At 53.9% G+C, this 17,531-nt stretch overlaps 1 protein-coding gene across 2 annotated transcripts in view; it reads right to left on the bottom strand.

Annotated features, from left to right (window-relative positions):
* Window positions 1-17,531, bottom strand: part of ZNF423 (zinc finger protein 423) — a 371,150-nt gene that overhangs the window by 27,000 nt on the left and 326,619 nt on the right. For both annotated transcript variants that reach the window (XM_047789865.1, XM_047789864.1), the window contains 2 exons: window positions 4,653-4,784; window positions 2,909-3,024 (listed from right to left, as the gene is read on the bottom strand). In XM_047789865.1, the coding sequence (XP_047645821.1) occupies window positions 2,909-3,024; window positions 4,653-4,784 (248 nt within the window). The remainder of the gene's footprint in view (window positions 1-2,908; window positions 3,025-4,652; window positions 4,785-17,531) is intronic.

Raw genomic sequence — 17,531 nt, 5'->3', positions numbered from 1 at the left:
CTGACACACAGCAAGGAGAGCCAGGTAAGGTCCCAGCAAGCCCTGTCTCCTATTGCACCCCCAAGCCTGCACCAGGGAAATAACCCACTTGCCTGCCAGCCCCAGCTTTAGCGTAAGGATGATGAAATTCCCAATGCCCGAAAAACCCTCCTCTCAAAAAACCAGAAAATTGCTCTTCAAGTTACTTAACGAAAGCCATTATTTGCATAGATTTGGCATTGCTACGACACTTCCACATTTAAATGGTCTGTAATTAAAATCATTAATTGCAGAAAATAGTGACTCGTTAAGGCTATAATTTAGTGAGGTTCTCAGCAATGGAGGATCTGCCTTAAAGGTTGATGGGGTGACCTAGGAAAGCACCAGAGCACAAGCCATTGTGGTGGCTGGGACGTCTGCAGCCCCAGGTGGGTGCAGCCGGAGCGAGACCTGGCTGGAAACCGCAGCTGCCTGCACCCCTGCATCACGAGGGAGGCCTCTGGCACAGCCATGCCCATGACGCTCGAAAAAGACAGGACTAGGAAATATTTCTGGGAAAACCCTCAAAACCAACCTGGAGAGCAGGCATCCAGGACAATGTAGGGGGGCCAGAGGGCTGAGGGACCCCAGAGTTTAAGTAAATCATAGTTTACATGAGCTGGTGCCTTTATAAGAGGCCTGCCGGGTTGGGCTATAAAAAGCTTCGGTTGTCTGGGGACCCAGGGCCTATTCTGGTAGCTGGGCCAGGCAGGTAAGGCAGGTGCAGGTGGGGGAGACAGAGCACAGACTTCATTAGGAGGAGGGGTACAGAGCCCATGAGCCAGCAAGGCTTCCTGGACGGACACTGATCAAACCTGGTACCAGGGCCCTTGGTCAAATGAGAGAGGGGACAGGTAGTGGTCCCCTCTCAGGCCTCAGCACAGAGGTGCACGCTCCATTTGTGGATCAACGGGGGTCAGTGGTGGGCCCTTGCTGGTGATCATTGGGGAGTGGAACCCCCTCTCTGGGCCCGGGTCCATATTTCTGTCCTACCCTGGGATGGGCTATATGAGAGACACAAAGACTTAGAGGAACTCAGAGGGACTGGGTGAAAAGAAACAGGCTTTCCAGGAAACCACCTGGCCGAGGCCAAGGTCAGAGGCGAGGTCTATCTGCTCAGCTTGCCAGGCCCTGGCAGGGGGCAGCCCGTGGGAACAGGGCCCTGACTGTCGGGACCGTGAATCCCTCCTGTGCCCCCTGTGGGCCTGTTTTCATTTCCTCTGGGCGATGGCCGTCACCAGCCATGCAGATAGGATGGGTCCTGGGCTGCGCCGTGGTGAGCTGGGCTACCCTGTGTCAGGTGTGGTTGTGCCCCTTCAACCCCAGAAGGAGGCCACCAACGCTCTCCTCCAGCGACATTATGACTCTGCCATGGCTGCAGCCTCGTCCCCGAGGCAGGTACGGCTGCTGAGCACAGGATCGGCGCCTGCGTGCTGGTGCGGGTGGGCGGACTGGGTGAGCAGACACTCCCTGTGGGCTAAGGTATGACGTCAAGGGTATGGCGAATGCCAGCACCGAGGGAATTCCCTCCCTTGCCCCTTTGAAATTGAGCACAGCCTCGCAACAGGCTCCGGCCAAAACAAGGTGGGGGCGAGATGGAAGCTTTGAGAGCCTGCCTGAGATCTCCACCTCCTCCCCTCCCTGCCTCGGTGACCATGCAAACAGGGACACTCCACGGGGCCAGGTCCCTGAGTACCAGGAGCAGAGTCCCTCCCCGGCGAGCTGTCTGGAGGTATAACATGAGGGACGTATACGTCTTTGTTATTTGAAGACGGACAGATCTAGAGGATGTTTGTTACTGCAGCAGAACCGAACCTGCATCCTTACAGAAAATGTTATTATTCACCGTATGTGTGACTGTGTGTACGTGTGGTATTTCTGTGGATGCCTGTGTGAGACTTCTTTCTGGGTATGATGTGATGCTGTGTGTACGGGGTTACACTCTGAAAATGATGTCTCTGTGTGTATGTGTGTATTCTTAGGCGGCTCTGGTCCAGGCCAGGCCAGGAGGAACTGTGTGTGTGGAGCTTCCTTCTGTGCGTGTGATGTTACCGTACAATGACTGTGTGTGTTATTTGTGGGAGGGCATATGACCTCTCCAGTGTCACAAGAGTTTCTTGCAAAAACCAGTGGGTGAGAAGGTAGTTTCATCTGGACTCAGATCTTGCGTCTCAAAACCCAGTAACAGTTGGGAAGGAGCCCCATAGGAGGCTGAAGGCAGTGATGGCAGGTGCCCAGGGAGGCGGAGCACAGCAGCTTCCCCTCCCAAGGGCCCTCTCAGCTCCTACAGGCCCTGGATGGGGCCTGAAGAAGCTGAGGGTAGTGGTCCCCCATCTGAGGGCCACATCAGCCTCAGGACCCCTGGCAAGCATCCCTTCTTCTGAGTTGGGGCCCAACCTGGCATTCCCGGATCTCACACTTCTAATCTTCCTGGGCACACTGAGGTTCTAAGAACCTGCTTCTGGCCACACGTGGCTCCAGGACTCATCCAGGCAAAAGCCACATAGGCCGCCAGCCATAGATCCCCCAGTTCAGTGGAACATCCTCGTATAATACAGGTGGGGAAATGGAATCCCCGAGAGGGGAAGGGACTTGCCATAGAACCAGCACAAATGTTACTGACTCTGGCTCTCAGCTCAGCGGTTCCAGGCCAGCTCGCCTGAGAACGCAGGGCCAGCCAGGTCAGGGGGCCACATCCCACACCAGCCAGCCAGGAGGCCAGCCACTAGCTCCAGACCCCCAAGTGCAAGTCCAGGGCCTATTGCTTTCCCAGGTGGGGTGAGGCCAAGTACAATATCCCACCATCATGGACTCGCCCTACAATGCTCAGTGCCAACGGGGGCCTGAAAGAGCGCCAGGAGGGGTGTGTGCCGTAGGCGAGGGCACTCACCTGCAGCTCCGTCTGGAAGAAGAACTTCTGTGGGCACTGGGAGCAGTCGTAGATCTTGTCCTCCTGCCCGTGCACAGCAAAGATGTGTTGCTGCAACTTGTTGGCCTGGACAAAGACTGGACACGGACACGGCCGTCAGGGGCCAGACACTGGGGACATCAGCCCACCCCCCTGGAGCAGCTGCCCACACATCACTCCTACTAGGAACCACCCAGGCACGGACATAGTCAAATAATGGGTCATTGGAAACCCTGTTGGCACCCACTAGACGGGGATCAAGCCAGTGATGCTGAGCTGTGCCACTTACAGGCTGTGCAACACTGGACAGGTCGCTTAACCTCTCTGGGCTTCATGTCCTCATCTGAAAAATGAGATCATTACAGTAGGATGCTCACTGGGTGGCTAGGGGGGTCCAATGGATTAATACCTGCAAACTGCTTAGAACATGGCTGGGCACATAACTAACCCAGTGAAGGCCATTGTCATCATTGTCATCACCCTTTGCCAGATACATTCCACGTGTGAGCTCCTCGAATACAGCACAGACCTGGAAGGCAGGCACTGTTGGTATTCCCATTTTATGGGAGAGAAAACTGAGGCACTGGGAATGTTAAGTGACTTGTCCTAGGTCCCACACTGCGGGTGGCAGAGCTGAGATTTGAATGAAATAAAAGTGCTCAGTGTCTGATGCAGAAAAGCGCTCAGTTAACGGGACTCTCTCGTCCTGTTGAGGTTGTCAGTATCCTCGGGTCCCCATACAGGGACCCCTGAGATCTGGATGGGCAGACCGGGCAGCTGAGGGCCCTCAGTGCCAGGCGCAACCCAGCCCATGGGGTGTGATGGTAACAGATGGAGGGGGGCTCCCGAGATTGAGGGATCGAGGGGGAAGAGGTACCAATGTGTTTCAAGACTCCTGGGAACCCCCAGGGCTGTGAGGGAGTGGGGACTCTCCCCACAGTAGAGCCGCTTCCTCAGGCCTGTCAAGAAGCAGGTCACAGCCCAGCTTCTCAGTGGCGGGAGTCCACGGGGCGGTCCCGGCCCTGGGCGCACACAGGAGGGGGCCCTGAAGCAGCTGTGTGTCTGGGAGGTGAGCACTTCAGAGCAGAGACCCCCTCCTGCCAGGCGCCCTCCCCAGGGTGGGCTTCCCACCGCGGCAGACGACAGATGTCAGGGGGAGGCGGGAGAAGGCCAGGAGCCCCCATGCACACCGGCTGCCATCTGGGCAGCAGGAGGGGGGCCGGCAGAGCCCCTGAGACTCGCCTTGGGCCGGGACAGCCGCTTATCTGGGCCAGCAGCCAGTCTGGGGGCTAGGGACTTGGCCGGCAAAGCTGCCCTTGACCCCTCCAGCCGGAAGCATGGATGGAGCATGGATGGAGCCTGGGCTGGGGTGGGCCAGGGAGGAAGGCGGAGGCCCCCTGGGGTCAGACCAGAGCTCACAGCAACAAGACCATCGTACTGTGATGGGCCCACAGTACAAGAGGCAAGGCTGGGTGGGAAAAGGCCTCGCAGCAGTTGAGTGCACGGCTGGGAGGAGGGCTGAGGACCCACGCTGCCTGAGAGGAGAGGCCAGAGGGTGTAGAAGTGGAGGGCCAGGGGTCAGCTCTACATGAAGACAGGCCGGGCAATGGGGCTGAGGATCCCTCAGGGCTTCCCCCACGAACCCTGGAGCCAGGAGCAGATGCTGAAGGCCAGGCCCCGGCGTCCCTTCCCTCTTCCCACGTGCTCCCCGCCGGGGCACACTTACCTGTGAAGCACACGGGGCATTTGAAGGTGCCGCCCATGCCCTCGAAGCTGTGCTCGATGAGGTGACAGAGGAGCTTGGCCGGGGAGTCGAACATCTGGTTGCACAGCTTACACTCATGGTTGATGCCTTCCTCTGCAAGGAGAACCACGGCCAGTCAAGGACCCTGCACGCCATGTCCCCTGAGCAGAAGCCTAGGCGCCCCCATACACTGAAGGCCAGCCCCTCCCTCATCCCGGAACCAGGGCTCAGGTGGGGGGCGGGGGGAGTGGATGCCAAGACCCTTCCCAGCACCAGATGGTCCAGCCCCTGGAGGCTGACAGGCCCCAGGGGGCCAGCCCCAGATGTCTGGCTCCAGAAGGTGTCATTTGCTGTGATCGCTCCTGCTGATCTAGCAACCAGGTGAGCAGACCATGATCTGTAGCTTGAATCCTAGACCGTGTCACAGGGAAGAGGGACTCAGGATGGGGACCACACGGAGAAAGGCGTCCAACCAGAACTTGTGAAAATCTGAGAGACCATTTATTGAGCATGCGTGCCAGGCATGTGGAGCTGGGGGTTCTGAGGGGAGCTGAGCAGATAATGGCTTGCCCCCTTTCTAGTGGGGGGGGGATAAGGATGAGCCCCAGGAGGTGATGAGCTGTGGAGGTGAGAGTCCCTGAGGTGGGCCCCGGGCAGGGCCAGCTGCACGGTAGCAAGGGGGCACTGCCTGATGCTCAGGGGGCTGGGGACAGCATGGGATGCTGGGGACCCAGGGAGGCACATGGCAAAGGGCCTTGTCGGTCACTGGAGGGCTTGGAGGTTTTACTCTAAGAGTGATGGGCAGCCACTGGGAGATACCACCAAAAATAATAAAGCGCTGGAGTTCCCTTGTGGGGCAGGGGGTTAAGGATCAGTGTTGTCACTGCGGCGACTTAGGTCCCTGCTGGGGCATGTATTTGATCCCTGGCCTAGGAATTTCCGCTGTGGCAGGCATGGCCCAAAAAAAAAAACAAAAAAGGCAATAAAGTGCTCTTTTTAAAATTTCGGAACAGATGGTGCACCCAGTGCTCACGGACAATGCAGACACCCTGTGCTGCTTCCAGACCAGAACACGGGTCCATCTCCCCACTTGGGAGCTGCTGCGACCCCAGTCCTTCACTCAAAGGCACACAGGGAAGAGAGCATATCGCATCACGGCCCGAGGGCCAGGTTTCCACCAGCGAAGCCCAGGGCTGGCGCCCCAGCCCAGAAGCAGCAGGGCAAGAGTTCAAATCCTGGCCCCTTCCCTAAGGACCTGTGACCTGAGCATCAGTTCATTCTTTGTAAGTGAGGACCTCTGCATCCCTGCCGCACAGGTCTGTGAGGGGAAGAAAGGGGACGGACCTGTGACCGGTTTAGCCCACTGGCCAGTAGTGGCTGGCGGGGCATCGCCGCAGCTCGAGGGCCCCACCATCCATTTACCACTTTCTGCATGATCTTGGGCAAGTTATGTAATCCCTCTGCGCCTCAGTTTCCTCTTTTCTAAAATACTCAGTATCAGCTCTCCTTACCACTGCACACCTATGAGAATGGCCAAAGTCCAGAACGAAAATGCGGGCGAGCATGTGGAATAACAGGAACGCTCATTCACCGCTGGTGAGAATGCAAAACGCTACCGCCACTTTGGCAGCTTCTTACAAAACTAAACAGACACTTTCCATCCGACCTCATCATCTCACTCCTTCTCCTTTACCCAAAAGAGTTGAAAACGTAGGTCCACACAAAAGCTTGTGCATGGATGCTCATAGTGGGGGCGTTGGAGGTTAGTCGGTGGGAACTATCCCATTTAGAATGGACGGGCGATGAGGTCCTACCGTGCGGCACAGGGAACTATGTCCAATCACTTGGGATAGAACATGATGGAAGAGAGGATGAGAAAAAGAATATATATATGTATGGCTGGGTCACTTTGCAATAGAGCAAAAATGGGTACAATGTTGTAAATCAACTGTACTTTAATAAAAAAATTTTTTTAAATGTGTCCATGCCCATGGCATGTAAAAGTTCCCAGAGCAGGGATGGAACCTTGCCACAACAATAATCCAAGTCACATTAGTGACAATGCTGAGTCCTTAATCCCTAGGCTGCCAGGGAACTCCCTATAGTGGTATTATTAAATATTGCCAAACCTTGGAAGCAACCAAGTTATCCTTCAGTAGGTGAGAAGATACATAATCTGTGATACATCTAGACAATGGGATATTATTCAGTGCTAAAAAGACGTGCTATCAAGACATGAAAAGATATGAAGGAATCTTGAACGCAGATTACTAAGTGAAATAGGCCAACCTGAAAATGCGATATATTGTATGATTCCAACTTTTCTGGAAAAACTATGTCGACAATAAAAAGATCAGTGGTTCCTAGAGTTCCCATCGTGGCTCAGCGGAAATGAACCTGACTAGGATCCATGAGGATGCGGGTTTGATCCCTGGCCTTGCTCAGTGGGCCGAGGATCCGGCGTTGCTGTGAGCTGTGGTGTAGGTCGCAGACACAGCTCAGATCCGGCATTGCTGTGGCTGTGGCGTGGGCCAGCGGCTGCAGCTCCAATTTGGCCTCTAGCCTGGGAACCTCCATATGCTGAGAGTTCGGCCCTAAAAAGCAAAAAAAAAAAATCAGTGGTTACTGCTGGAAGTGCACAGAGGGGTGCGGGGTAGGGGGAGGAATAGGCAGAGAACAGAGGGTTTTAGGGCAGTGAAAAATACTCTGTATGGGAGTTCCTGCTGTGGCTCAGCAGTAACCAACCCAACTAGTATCCATGAGGATTTGGGCTCAAATCCTGGCCTTGCTTAGTGGGTTAAGGATCTGGCATTGCTGTGAGCTGTGGTGTACACAGAGACAGCTTGGATCCAGTGTTGCTGTTGCTGTGGTGTAGGCTGGCAGCTAGGGCTCCAATTCAACCCCTAGCCTGGGTACTTCCATATGCTGAGGGTGCAGCCCTAATAAGACAAAAAAAAAAAAAAAAGAAAAGAAAGAAAGAAAGAAAAAAAGAAGAAAGAAAGAAAAAGAAAGAGAAAAGAAAGAACTCTATATGATATTATGATGATGGATATATGTCATTATACATTTATCCAAACCCATAGCATGTTTAACAGCGAGAGTGAGCTCCAAGGAAAACTATGGACTTTGAGTGATTACACTTCACTTTCTGTTCATCTTTGCCAAAAAAAAAAAAAAAACAGTATCATTCTGATGAGTGATGTTGATAATGGCAGAGATTATGCGTGTGTGGGGCAGAGGGTATAAGGAAAATCTCTATCTTCTCAATTTTATTGTAAACCTAAAACTGCTCTTTATTTTTTATTTATTTACTTATTTTGCCTTTTTGCCTTGTCTAGGGCCGCTCCCATGGCATATGGAGGTTCCCAGGCTATGGGTCAAATCGGAGCTATAGCCACCGGCCTACGCCACCTGCCTACGCCACCGGCCTACGCCAGAGCCACAGCAACACGGGATCCGAGCCTCACCTGCAGCCTACACCACAGCTCACGGCAACGCCGGATCCTTAACCCACTGAGCAAGGCCAGGGATTGAACCCAAATCCGACTGGATTTGTTACCCACTGAGCCATGATGGGAACTCCTAAAACTGCTCTTTAAAAAGCCTTTTAAAAATTTCTTAGATTGTATGTACATGTATGCCTGGGTCACTTTGCTGTACAGCAGAAATTGACACAACATTGTAAATCAACCACACTTTAATTTTTAAAAAAATTTAATTTTTTTAAAAAAAATTTAATAAAATTTAATAAAATTTTTAAAGTTTTAAAAAAAGTCAATCGCCCTTCTCCTGCAGCCTTTCTCTTATAGTTGATGTGAGAATTAAATGTTAATACTCATTTAATCCATGAAAAGGGTGTTTTGGGTTTTTTTTTGTCTTTTGTCTTCATAGGGCCATACCTGCGGCATATGGAGGTTGCCAGCCTAGGGGTCAAATCAGAGCTGTAATCGCTGGCCTCCACCACAGCCACAGCAACGCTAGATGCAAGCCGGGTCCGGGACCCACACCACAGCTCCCGGCAACCGTGGATCCTTAACCCACAGAACGAGGTGAGACCAGGGATCCAACCTGCGGCCTCATGGATACTAGTCAGTTTCGTTTTTGCTGAACCACGATGGGAACTCCCTGAAAAGGGGTTTTGACCAGCCCCTGGCACAAAGCAAGCACTCAATAGGCATTTGCTGCCAAGCATGCCGGTATCAGTGGGAGTATTATCTGGGACAGCCAAAGGACATCCCCCCTTCCAGCTCCCCTAGGGAACCAGCCTCACCAAAGGTGCCAGGTGCTCTGATTGGCCCTCAAAGGCAAGAACTGGGTAACAGAGGGGCGCTGCCAGTGGCAAAACATGAACACAGATGGGCTGAGGCTCCTGGCGAGTCCCTGGGTCCCCAGGCCCTGGCAGGGGCTGATGGGGACAGCAGGCATCCCCCTGGCCCAGCCGTCCCCCACCGTCCCCAGGCACCCCACCGCAGAGGTGCACACACGTGCGCGTGCCGGTGGGCCTGGCCCACATAGCCACTGGCTGGAATCTACCGGGTGTTGGTCCTGCCCCTGGAGCCCCGGCAACTAGGCCACCTGCACCCGACAGAGATTCCAGCCGATCTTCCATTTACACCAGTGCAGGCGGAATTCATTGACAAGTTTTGGGACACAGGGCAGGCTCAGCACGCTCGCCGCACAGGCCCCACACACGTCCTCCACTTCCCCTGGGGAGGCGCTCACCGTAATTAGAGATGGCCTCCAGTGTGGGGGATCGCCTCAGAAGACCCCCCTCTCCCGCACAAACAAGGCTTCTCAGTGCCTGGCACAGAGCAAGGAAGGAATGAACGAGAGATAACACCCTGTTAAAATGTGGGTATGTCCTATGCACTAATGAGGCACAGGGAACGTGAAAATGATGACTGTATCGAGGCTGCTATTGTAGTGAAGTTTAAGTGGCTACCAAACTGAATTTAGGCATGAACCCTGCTTGCTGAGAACACATTTCTAGGAAAGGAAAAAAAAAAATGGGTGCAGAGAATTAGACCCCTTGCTGGCATAACACAGCCAGCGGGGGGTGGTACTCGGAACAGGATACAAAGCCCTCCCTATCTGTCTGGATCCCACTTGCACACCACCTCCAGGAAGCCTCCCCAACTATGCCAGCCCTCACGGCTGCCCCTGGCTGGGCACGGTGACCCTGGACTCATCTCACCATATCCCCTGAGTCTTCCCAAGCCTGGCAACTAGGCTATGCGCCCAGATAACACCTTCTCCTAAGGTCCCCAAAGTATCAGGCTTCACCGAGGCCCAGGAAATCCTCAAGGGGGAAAGATGCCCTGGTCGGGCTCTCTCCTGCTGCCCAGCCAGAGGGCTTCCCAGGGCAGAGACGACAGAGGAGGATTTACTGCTCTCTGCCGAGTGGGGGCCTTTCTCCACTTGGCTGTGAATGGAAACGTGCCCATCTGATACACAAACACCGAGAGGACAAAGAAGGCTCCTGCAACTTGTAAATCAGAGAAATCGTGTCTGACAGTCACTTTACGTTCTCCGAGCATCAAGTAATTCATCAGCCATCCCCGCCACCCCGGGGCCCCCAGATTCAGAGATGCAGCCACCCCCTGCACCCACGTTCGCAAACGTGTAAACCGTGGCAAGCCGGCTCCAGGGCCTCAACCGCTAAAATTGAAGCAGATCACAGCCCCAACCGGTGTGCATGTGGTTCCAGGATCATGAGATCAACAGCCCAAGAGACCATTCGTAGAGCTGGTCCCTTTCCTCGCCTCCCTGCTCCAATGTGGTAGAGTCAAACCTGGGAGGGGTGGGAGAGGGGAGATAAAAAACAGGCCAAAAGTGGGTGAAAAAGAAGAAGGCGTGAGGGCGTCCCACAGACCTTCGGATTTGCACATCTTCTTCCTGAAGGACAAGGAGAGGGCTGCAGGGCACCCCCGGGGGTGTCCAGCATGTGGACCCCTGCCTATAAAACCATCCGGGAACACAGTGGGGAGGGGCGGGGGGGGGCTGTCCTAGTTAGTGTGCAAACCCTCCTTCAAGCGTGCGTGCGTGCCTGTGACCCAAGCTACCCGCCAGCCCGTAGCATCTAAACGGATCCTCTGCCCCCACCACCCTCACCCCGCCAGCAAGGACCACCTCTCTTTCGGTCCCAAGTTGCAGAGTCCGCAGATAGCGGCGCCCTCGGAGAATAACTTCCCTGAATAATATAAGATCACACAGGTTCAGCGACACCTCGGAGCAGAATGACAAAGCTGTCTGGGAGCCCGAGGGCCCCCTCCACCGGGCCGTGGGGCTGGAGGATTTTGTGAGTGAAGATGCACCATCACTTCCTCTTCTTTCTGTTCTCTCTCTCTCTTTTTTCATAGCACATGACAGGCATCCGTAAGCGAGACCCACGCAACTCCAGTTAATTATGCAGCCCTGCTCATTTGTTAAGTGAAATGCAGATTTCGCCGGCTCGCTGCACCAGATCTTGCCTCCTGGTCCTCGTAAGTCGGGGCTGGCACGGGGAAATCTACGGCTTTATTAGGATTTTTTAAAAATAAAAATCACTAAAAACCCAAACTGCCAAACAAACAACCCAGCAAGCCCGAACATCCCAGAGTCCCTCTCCCTCTCTCTTTTTTTTCCTCTGCTCAGGAATAATAAGTGTTAATTTTACCCTTCATTTCTCAAAAAAATAATAGGATGTGCTTTTGCTTAAAACCAAGTCAGCCTGCTGGAACCTTTCAGGCTGAAACTGTGTCAGCCCAAAAGAGGAGCAGAGGGCTTTGTGCAAGAGCACCGTGCCGAGATGATAGCTCCCTGTAATGTCCTCGGAACCGACTTTTGTCTCCAAAAGCATTTGATCCCTGGCAGACACATACTTATTTCCATACAGGTCTTGGGGGAAGCCAGGAGGAGAGAGAGCTGATTATCAGAATCCTGAAGGTGAAGCTCAGGTGGGCCCCACCGATGTCAAAGGCAGACCTGGGCACACATTCGGAGGCCATAATTTGCTGCCTGGGAGGGAGGGGCAGCGGCTGCGACGGGGAGGGGATGGGATGGGCCATTGTTCTTGGGCTCCAAGGCACTGAGCACAACCTGCTCCTGCCACAGCCGGGGACCCCACCTGGCCCTTCCCTAAGCAGCGGCCCCACGAGGGGATGCTGCTCCGAACACGGTAGCATGCATGCATATACCCTCTAGGAGAGAACCAGTGATGGCTGCCTGTGTCGATGGGGCCAGAATTAGCCACCTCCATTCAGAAAGCAGCAATCAAGGACACAAAGAGTCAGGGAGTTCCCGTTGTGGCTCCGTGCTTAATGAACCCGACTCGGATCCATGAGGATGTGGGTTTGATCCTCGGCCTCACTCAGTGGGTTAAGGATCCAGTGTCACTGTGAGCTGTGGTGTAGGTCGCAGACGTGGCTCAGATCCCACATTGCTGTGGCTGTGGTGTAGGCCAGCAGCCACAGCTCCGATATGACCCCCTAGCCTGGGAACTTCCATGTGCCGTGGGTGCAGCCCTAAAAAGAAGACAGACAAAAAAAGTTAGAATACTTGGGTTCGAATCCCATTCATCACTCACTCGCTGTGTGTACTTGGATAAGCTAGTTAACCTCTCTGAGCTTTGGCGGCTTCTGCTGGGAAATGGGAAGAATCATTAGAGGGTTTTTGTAAAGCGGCCAAGCAGGCTTCTCCTGCCACAGGACGTGTGCCCTCACGGAAACACTTCTCCCAGACTGTCACCTCATGCCCCCACTTTGTTTCATCCAGGCGTCTGCTCAAATGATGCTGCCTCCAGGAGGCCTTCCCAGACACCTCTGGCTAAAACAGCAAACACGCCCCATCCTTTCCAGCGCCTCGCCCACCTTGAATTTCCTCGACAGTCTTACGACCATCTGGCACAACACAGAGTGGATTACTTTTTAACTCACTCTCTTTTTCACACACATGGAGAATAATGTAAACTCCATGAGGGCTATTTTGCTCATTGCTATGTCACCAGAACAGGGCCTGCACATAGTAGGTGCTTAGTGAATAGGGAATGAACAATTTGTATAAAGCACTTAGTACAATGCTTGGAACACAGGATGGGGTGCTGGTAAATGCCAGTTACCAGACACCCACGCCCGTCCCCCCAACACTCGCAGGATTAATGGCGTATAAAAGCTGGTTTGGGCTTCGTGAACTTGCTCTTTGGAGCCTCAAGAAATGGCCTGGTCCAGGAGCGCAGGCACCAAGGAGCTCACTCAAAGGAAAGAAGAGGAAAGGCAGCTCAGAGGGGAGGGCCCCTTAGCAGGGAGGTGGCAGAGCGGGCAGGGGTGCAGGCTGGTCACCACCAGCAGCCCTCTCTGGCTTCAGAAAATACCGAAAAGGCCACAGGACTTGAGATCTGGGACCCAACAAGCCACCCTCAGCTCCTTAATTGCCCCCAAAATGTGGGTAAGCAGGAGGGAGGCCAGACAGACGCACTGAGCAGGTTTCCGAGTTTGAGCTGGATGGGCCCCCTCACTGGTGCCATCTCCGGGTGTCAAGGGGGCTGGAGACTTTCCTCAGGTGAGGGGCGGAGGCAGTGCCCACAGTGACAATGTGGGCCAGCCCCAGGCTGCCACTTGGCCCTGCGACAGCCATCTCTGCAAGCGAAAGGCGTTACAGCAGGGTGCACGGGCTGCGTGGCCGAGCCGACTGCTCTGTCATAAGCTCCAGGGAGGACCTTCACCGGACTCCAGTTCCACTGTGCCAGGGCCTGAGCCCACGGCCCATGCCAAGGAGCATCAGCTCAAGTAAAGACCCCTGAGGTCCAGGCGCCCAGGCTCAGACACACACAGGGCACGTGATGATAAGTAAGAGAACGAGCGAAGTAGTCACCCAGGCCAATGAGAAGGCAAGAGGAGAACCCTGGGAGGGGACCCCTCCGACGATGCCACCCCAATAAATAACCCACCACAAACAGATGCCAAATAGGGAACAGACACACAGGGGCCAATGTGTCTTTGGGGGCGGGGGCTCCATCCTTTGTTCTCTACTGAGAACAAAGACCTTTAGGCAGACGAGAAGAGGGCAGATAATAATATCTGGGCAGCCAGATCGGGCTGTTTATCTATTGATTTGTCATTAAATATCACAGGAAATGAACCAAGGCAAGCCGAGCAGAAAGGAGAGGGAGGGATGACATTTGGGCTGGGGTTGACAAGGGGCAAAGGAGGAGACAGGGCTGGGTTCTTCATCAGAGGCCAGGTGGGACTCGGGGAGCACGTAAGGGGAGCAAGGGCTGATCTTGGGACCCCCAACCTCCCAGGCCCCTGGGCGCTCGAGGACCAACATCCCTGCTAGGCGAGGGGGGGGGGTCCCAAACCAGCAGCGCGGGCATCACCTGGGAGCAGGTTAGAAAAGCAGAAGCTCAGGTCCTACCCCAGTCCTGCAGAATGAGAATCTGTATTTTATATATTTTTAAATTTTTATTGAAATACAGTTGATTTACAATGTTGTGTTAGTTTCAGGTGCCCAGTAAAGTGATATAGTTTATATGTATATATATATATATTGATTTAGTTATATACATATATGTGTATAAATATACACACACATATTTTTTAATATTCTCTTCCATTATAGGTTAAGATATAGAGTATAATTCCCCACACTATACAGTAGGTCCTTGTTGGTCATCTATTTTATATAGAGTGATGTGTATTTTTCATCCCAAACTCCTAATTTATTTTTAATGCATTTTAAAGGTGCCCTGATGATTTGGGGTGGGGGGGCGGCATTCAAGTTTAAGGAGCACTGAGCACTACAAAAAGGGCTTCTGGGGACGTCGAGCTCCTTGGAATCCTGTTGTCAAGATGCGGTAGGCTCGTAGGCACTGCTCTGCTTCCACCGAGATTGTATGGTTCGGTTCTCGAAAAGGTGGAAAGTTTCCTGCAGTCGCTTTTCGTGTGCACTTTACGGAAGATTGAGAAACACTTTCCTACTATCACGACTGGGATGAAAATGATGTGGGTGTCTTTGGCGGGGAGACCCTGGGGTGGGTGGCTGACATCCCCAAATCGTCTCGGTAACCCCACGACCCCGTTCCCCCAACGCCAGGGTGCTCAGGGCTGCTCGGTGCCTCGCTGCACTCAAGAATGCTCGGCTGCAGCTTAAAGGCACAGCCCACCACCGCCACTCCCGTTTGGGGCTCCCATTTTCCTAATTAATCCTGGAGGATGGGCCATGCCCCTCCTGCCCCACCTTGGGGGCACCTACCCAGGCCTCTCTGGCCAGGAGGGACCCATCTCAGGGGTCCCCCGTGTCTCAGAAAGGCTTGTAAATGAGCTCTGGCAGCCTGAACCGGGGTCCCACGGGGGACCCGGAGCCTCTTCAAAACAGAGCCCTGACAATTAGGCAGTCTGAGTTTTGAAAGGCTTGGGATTGATGGCGTGGACAGTAAAAATATCACCTGGGGAGCTGGGTGTAGTCCTCCGAGGGTTGCCTGAGGTCAGTTGCCATGGCAACGGAGAATGAGCTCAACCTTGTAACTGACCCTTATCTTTTTTTGATCTGTGGGCCACTTGGGGCCAAGGCTTGAAATCAACTGGAAAATAATCCGGTCACATATCAGAAAGAAAACTATTTATACTTATTTACCCAGGTGCCCACCAACATCCCCCGTCAACAAGGATGCCGATGCCCGCAAGAAACCAGCGTGGCACGTCGTCGGAAGGGAGGCTACGGGATGGCAGGGAAAGGGGAGGCAGAATGCCCCATCTCAGCGGAATGGAGCTCTGTCCACACGTACGCAGGCGTCTGCGGGTGGCAAGAGTCGGCGCCTCCCCACCCCCGCAGCCCCTCATTCTCGCCCGAAGCCATCCGGCATCCAATACAAGTCCCAGGGAGTGGGACTCTGAGACTGCGCCTCCTGTCTGCTACTCAGGCGTGTCGTTTCAGCCTGGCTGGATCGCTCGGCTGCCTGGCTTCATTCCAGGGTGGGAAGAGGCATGCTCCCAGCCTCGAGGCTGAACAGCGATGCTGGGTAGGTGTGCATCATTCTCCAGACCTGGGGGAGGTGTCCATGTGGGGTCTGGGGAAAACAGGCTGAGGCCCCCCTCCTGCTCCCATGCCCAGAGGGCCTGGCCAGCTCAGCGGCCGTGTGCTCACCCCAGGGTCCCCAAGACAAGGCGGCCATCTGGCCGAGGCCCATCTCCAGGATGCAGCTACCCTAAGAGGGTGAGGGCTCGCTCACCTTCTCCTCCTCCAAACCTCAGATCAGAAGACTCCAGATGGTTCCATGGACCGACTGCTCTCAGGAGCTGCATCAGATGGATCTGAGCTCGGGTCAGTTAAGCCGGAGCAGGATTCCGGGTAGACTCCCCTTGAGACTTCCCATTACAGCCAATGGGACAGTTGCACGGGCCACCCCTCACTCACCCTTGTTTCATCAAGATAAGCTTCTTTTGGGGAGTGGGGGATGGCTGAGAACTCGGGAGCTTGGAGCAGACATCTAACTCCACCTCAGATCCATGGGGTGACTCTGTGCTGAGCTCTTTCCCTCCAGGCCTCAGTCTCTTCATCTGCAAAATGGGGAGAAAGTGGCCTCCCTCCCAGGGCTGCTATAAAGAGAGAGGAGGAGGTAAAGAGCACAGATCACAGCACTACCACCATGGCTACTACTGCTCTGGTCTTTCTTTCTTTCCTTTTTTTTTTTTTTTTTGTCTTTTTAGGGTCATACTTGCAGCATATGGAGGTCACCAGGCTAAGGGTGAAATTGGAGCTACAGCTGCTGGCCTACACCACAGCCACAGCAACACGAGAACCAAGCTCCATCTGCAACCTACATCACAGCTCATGGCAACCCTGGATCCTTAACCCACTGAGCGAGGCCAGGGATCGAACCCATGTCCTCACGGTCAGGTTGGTTAATCACCGAGCCATGACAGGAACTCCTGCTCTGGTTCTTCCTTACATGATCTGACCCTGAAACTCCACGCCCAGGGTCCTGTAACTCAAGCCCTCAGTTGGGGGTCACCTGAGCTATGGATCCTACCTCCGTTAAACATTTAAGAGCCCTCGGACAGCCCTTGGCATTTGGCAGGCGCGCAATGTGTTATTTCCGCCTGCAAAATGCCACCGGGTTGACTTTCCTTGCCTCTAACCTCTTCCACACCACTCCCCGTCCTAGCGATGGCAAAAGCTGTGTCCAGAGTTCAAACTCTTTTGTTCAGCTGTAGCTTCCTGCTTTCAGCCATAGGAGTTTTCCTCACCTCCCCTCAGATGCTTCTGCAGTCAGATGTTCTTTGTATTTCTCCTTGGTCCTTCTTCTGCTTCCGTTCTCTTAAAATACAGTGTTGTTGGGTTTTGTTTTGTTTTTTTTTTTTTTGGTTTTTTTTGCTTTTTTGCTTTTCAGGGCCGCATATGCGGCATATGGAGGGTCCCAGGCTAGGGGTTAAATCGGAGCTACAGCAGCTGGCCTATGTCACAGCCACAGGAACGCAGGATCCAAGACCAGTCTGTGACCTACCCCACAGCTCATGGCAACACTAGATCCTTTAACGCACTGAAAACTCAGTGGGATTTCTACCGAGGTCAAAGAAGGACCCAAGACAAAGACACGACTGGGGTTGTTTTGTGCAGCCACCCCCACCCCCTGCCCCCTCAGGAATGATCAGCCCTTCCTCATAGCTGGGCCCATGCAGAGAGCCCCCTCAGGGCCCTGGGGCTCCAAGAAGCTCCCACAGGCTGGCCCAGGGGGGCGGGATCCTTGATCAAAGAAGGCCCTTTCTGGTTCTAGGATCTGCTTCGCCACTGCCTGGAACTCAGCTCTAGATGGTTACTGAGAAAAACACACCATCTTTGCAGACAGACTTGCTTGCAAATTTCTTTTCTTTTCTTTTCTTTTTTTTT

This window comes from Phacochoerus africanus, chromosome 8 (assembly GCF_016906955.1).
Source record: "Phacochoerus africanus isolate WHEZ1 chromosome 8, ROS_Pafr_v1, whole genome shotgun sequence".
NCBI classification, from domain to species: Eukaryota; Metazoa; Chordata; class Mammalia; order Artiodactyla; family Suidae; genus Phacochoerus; species Phacochoerus africanus.
Note: the sequence above shows the minus strand (reverse complement) of the source record. Positions and strands in the feature narration are given on the sequence as shown.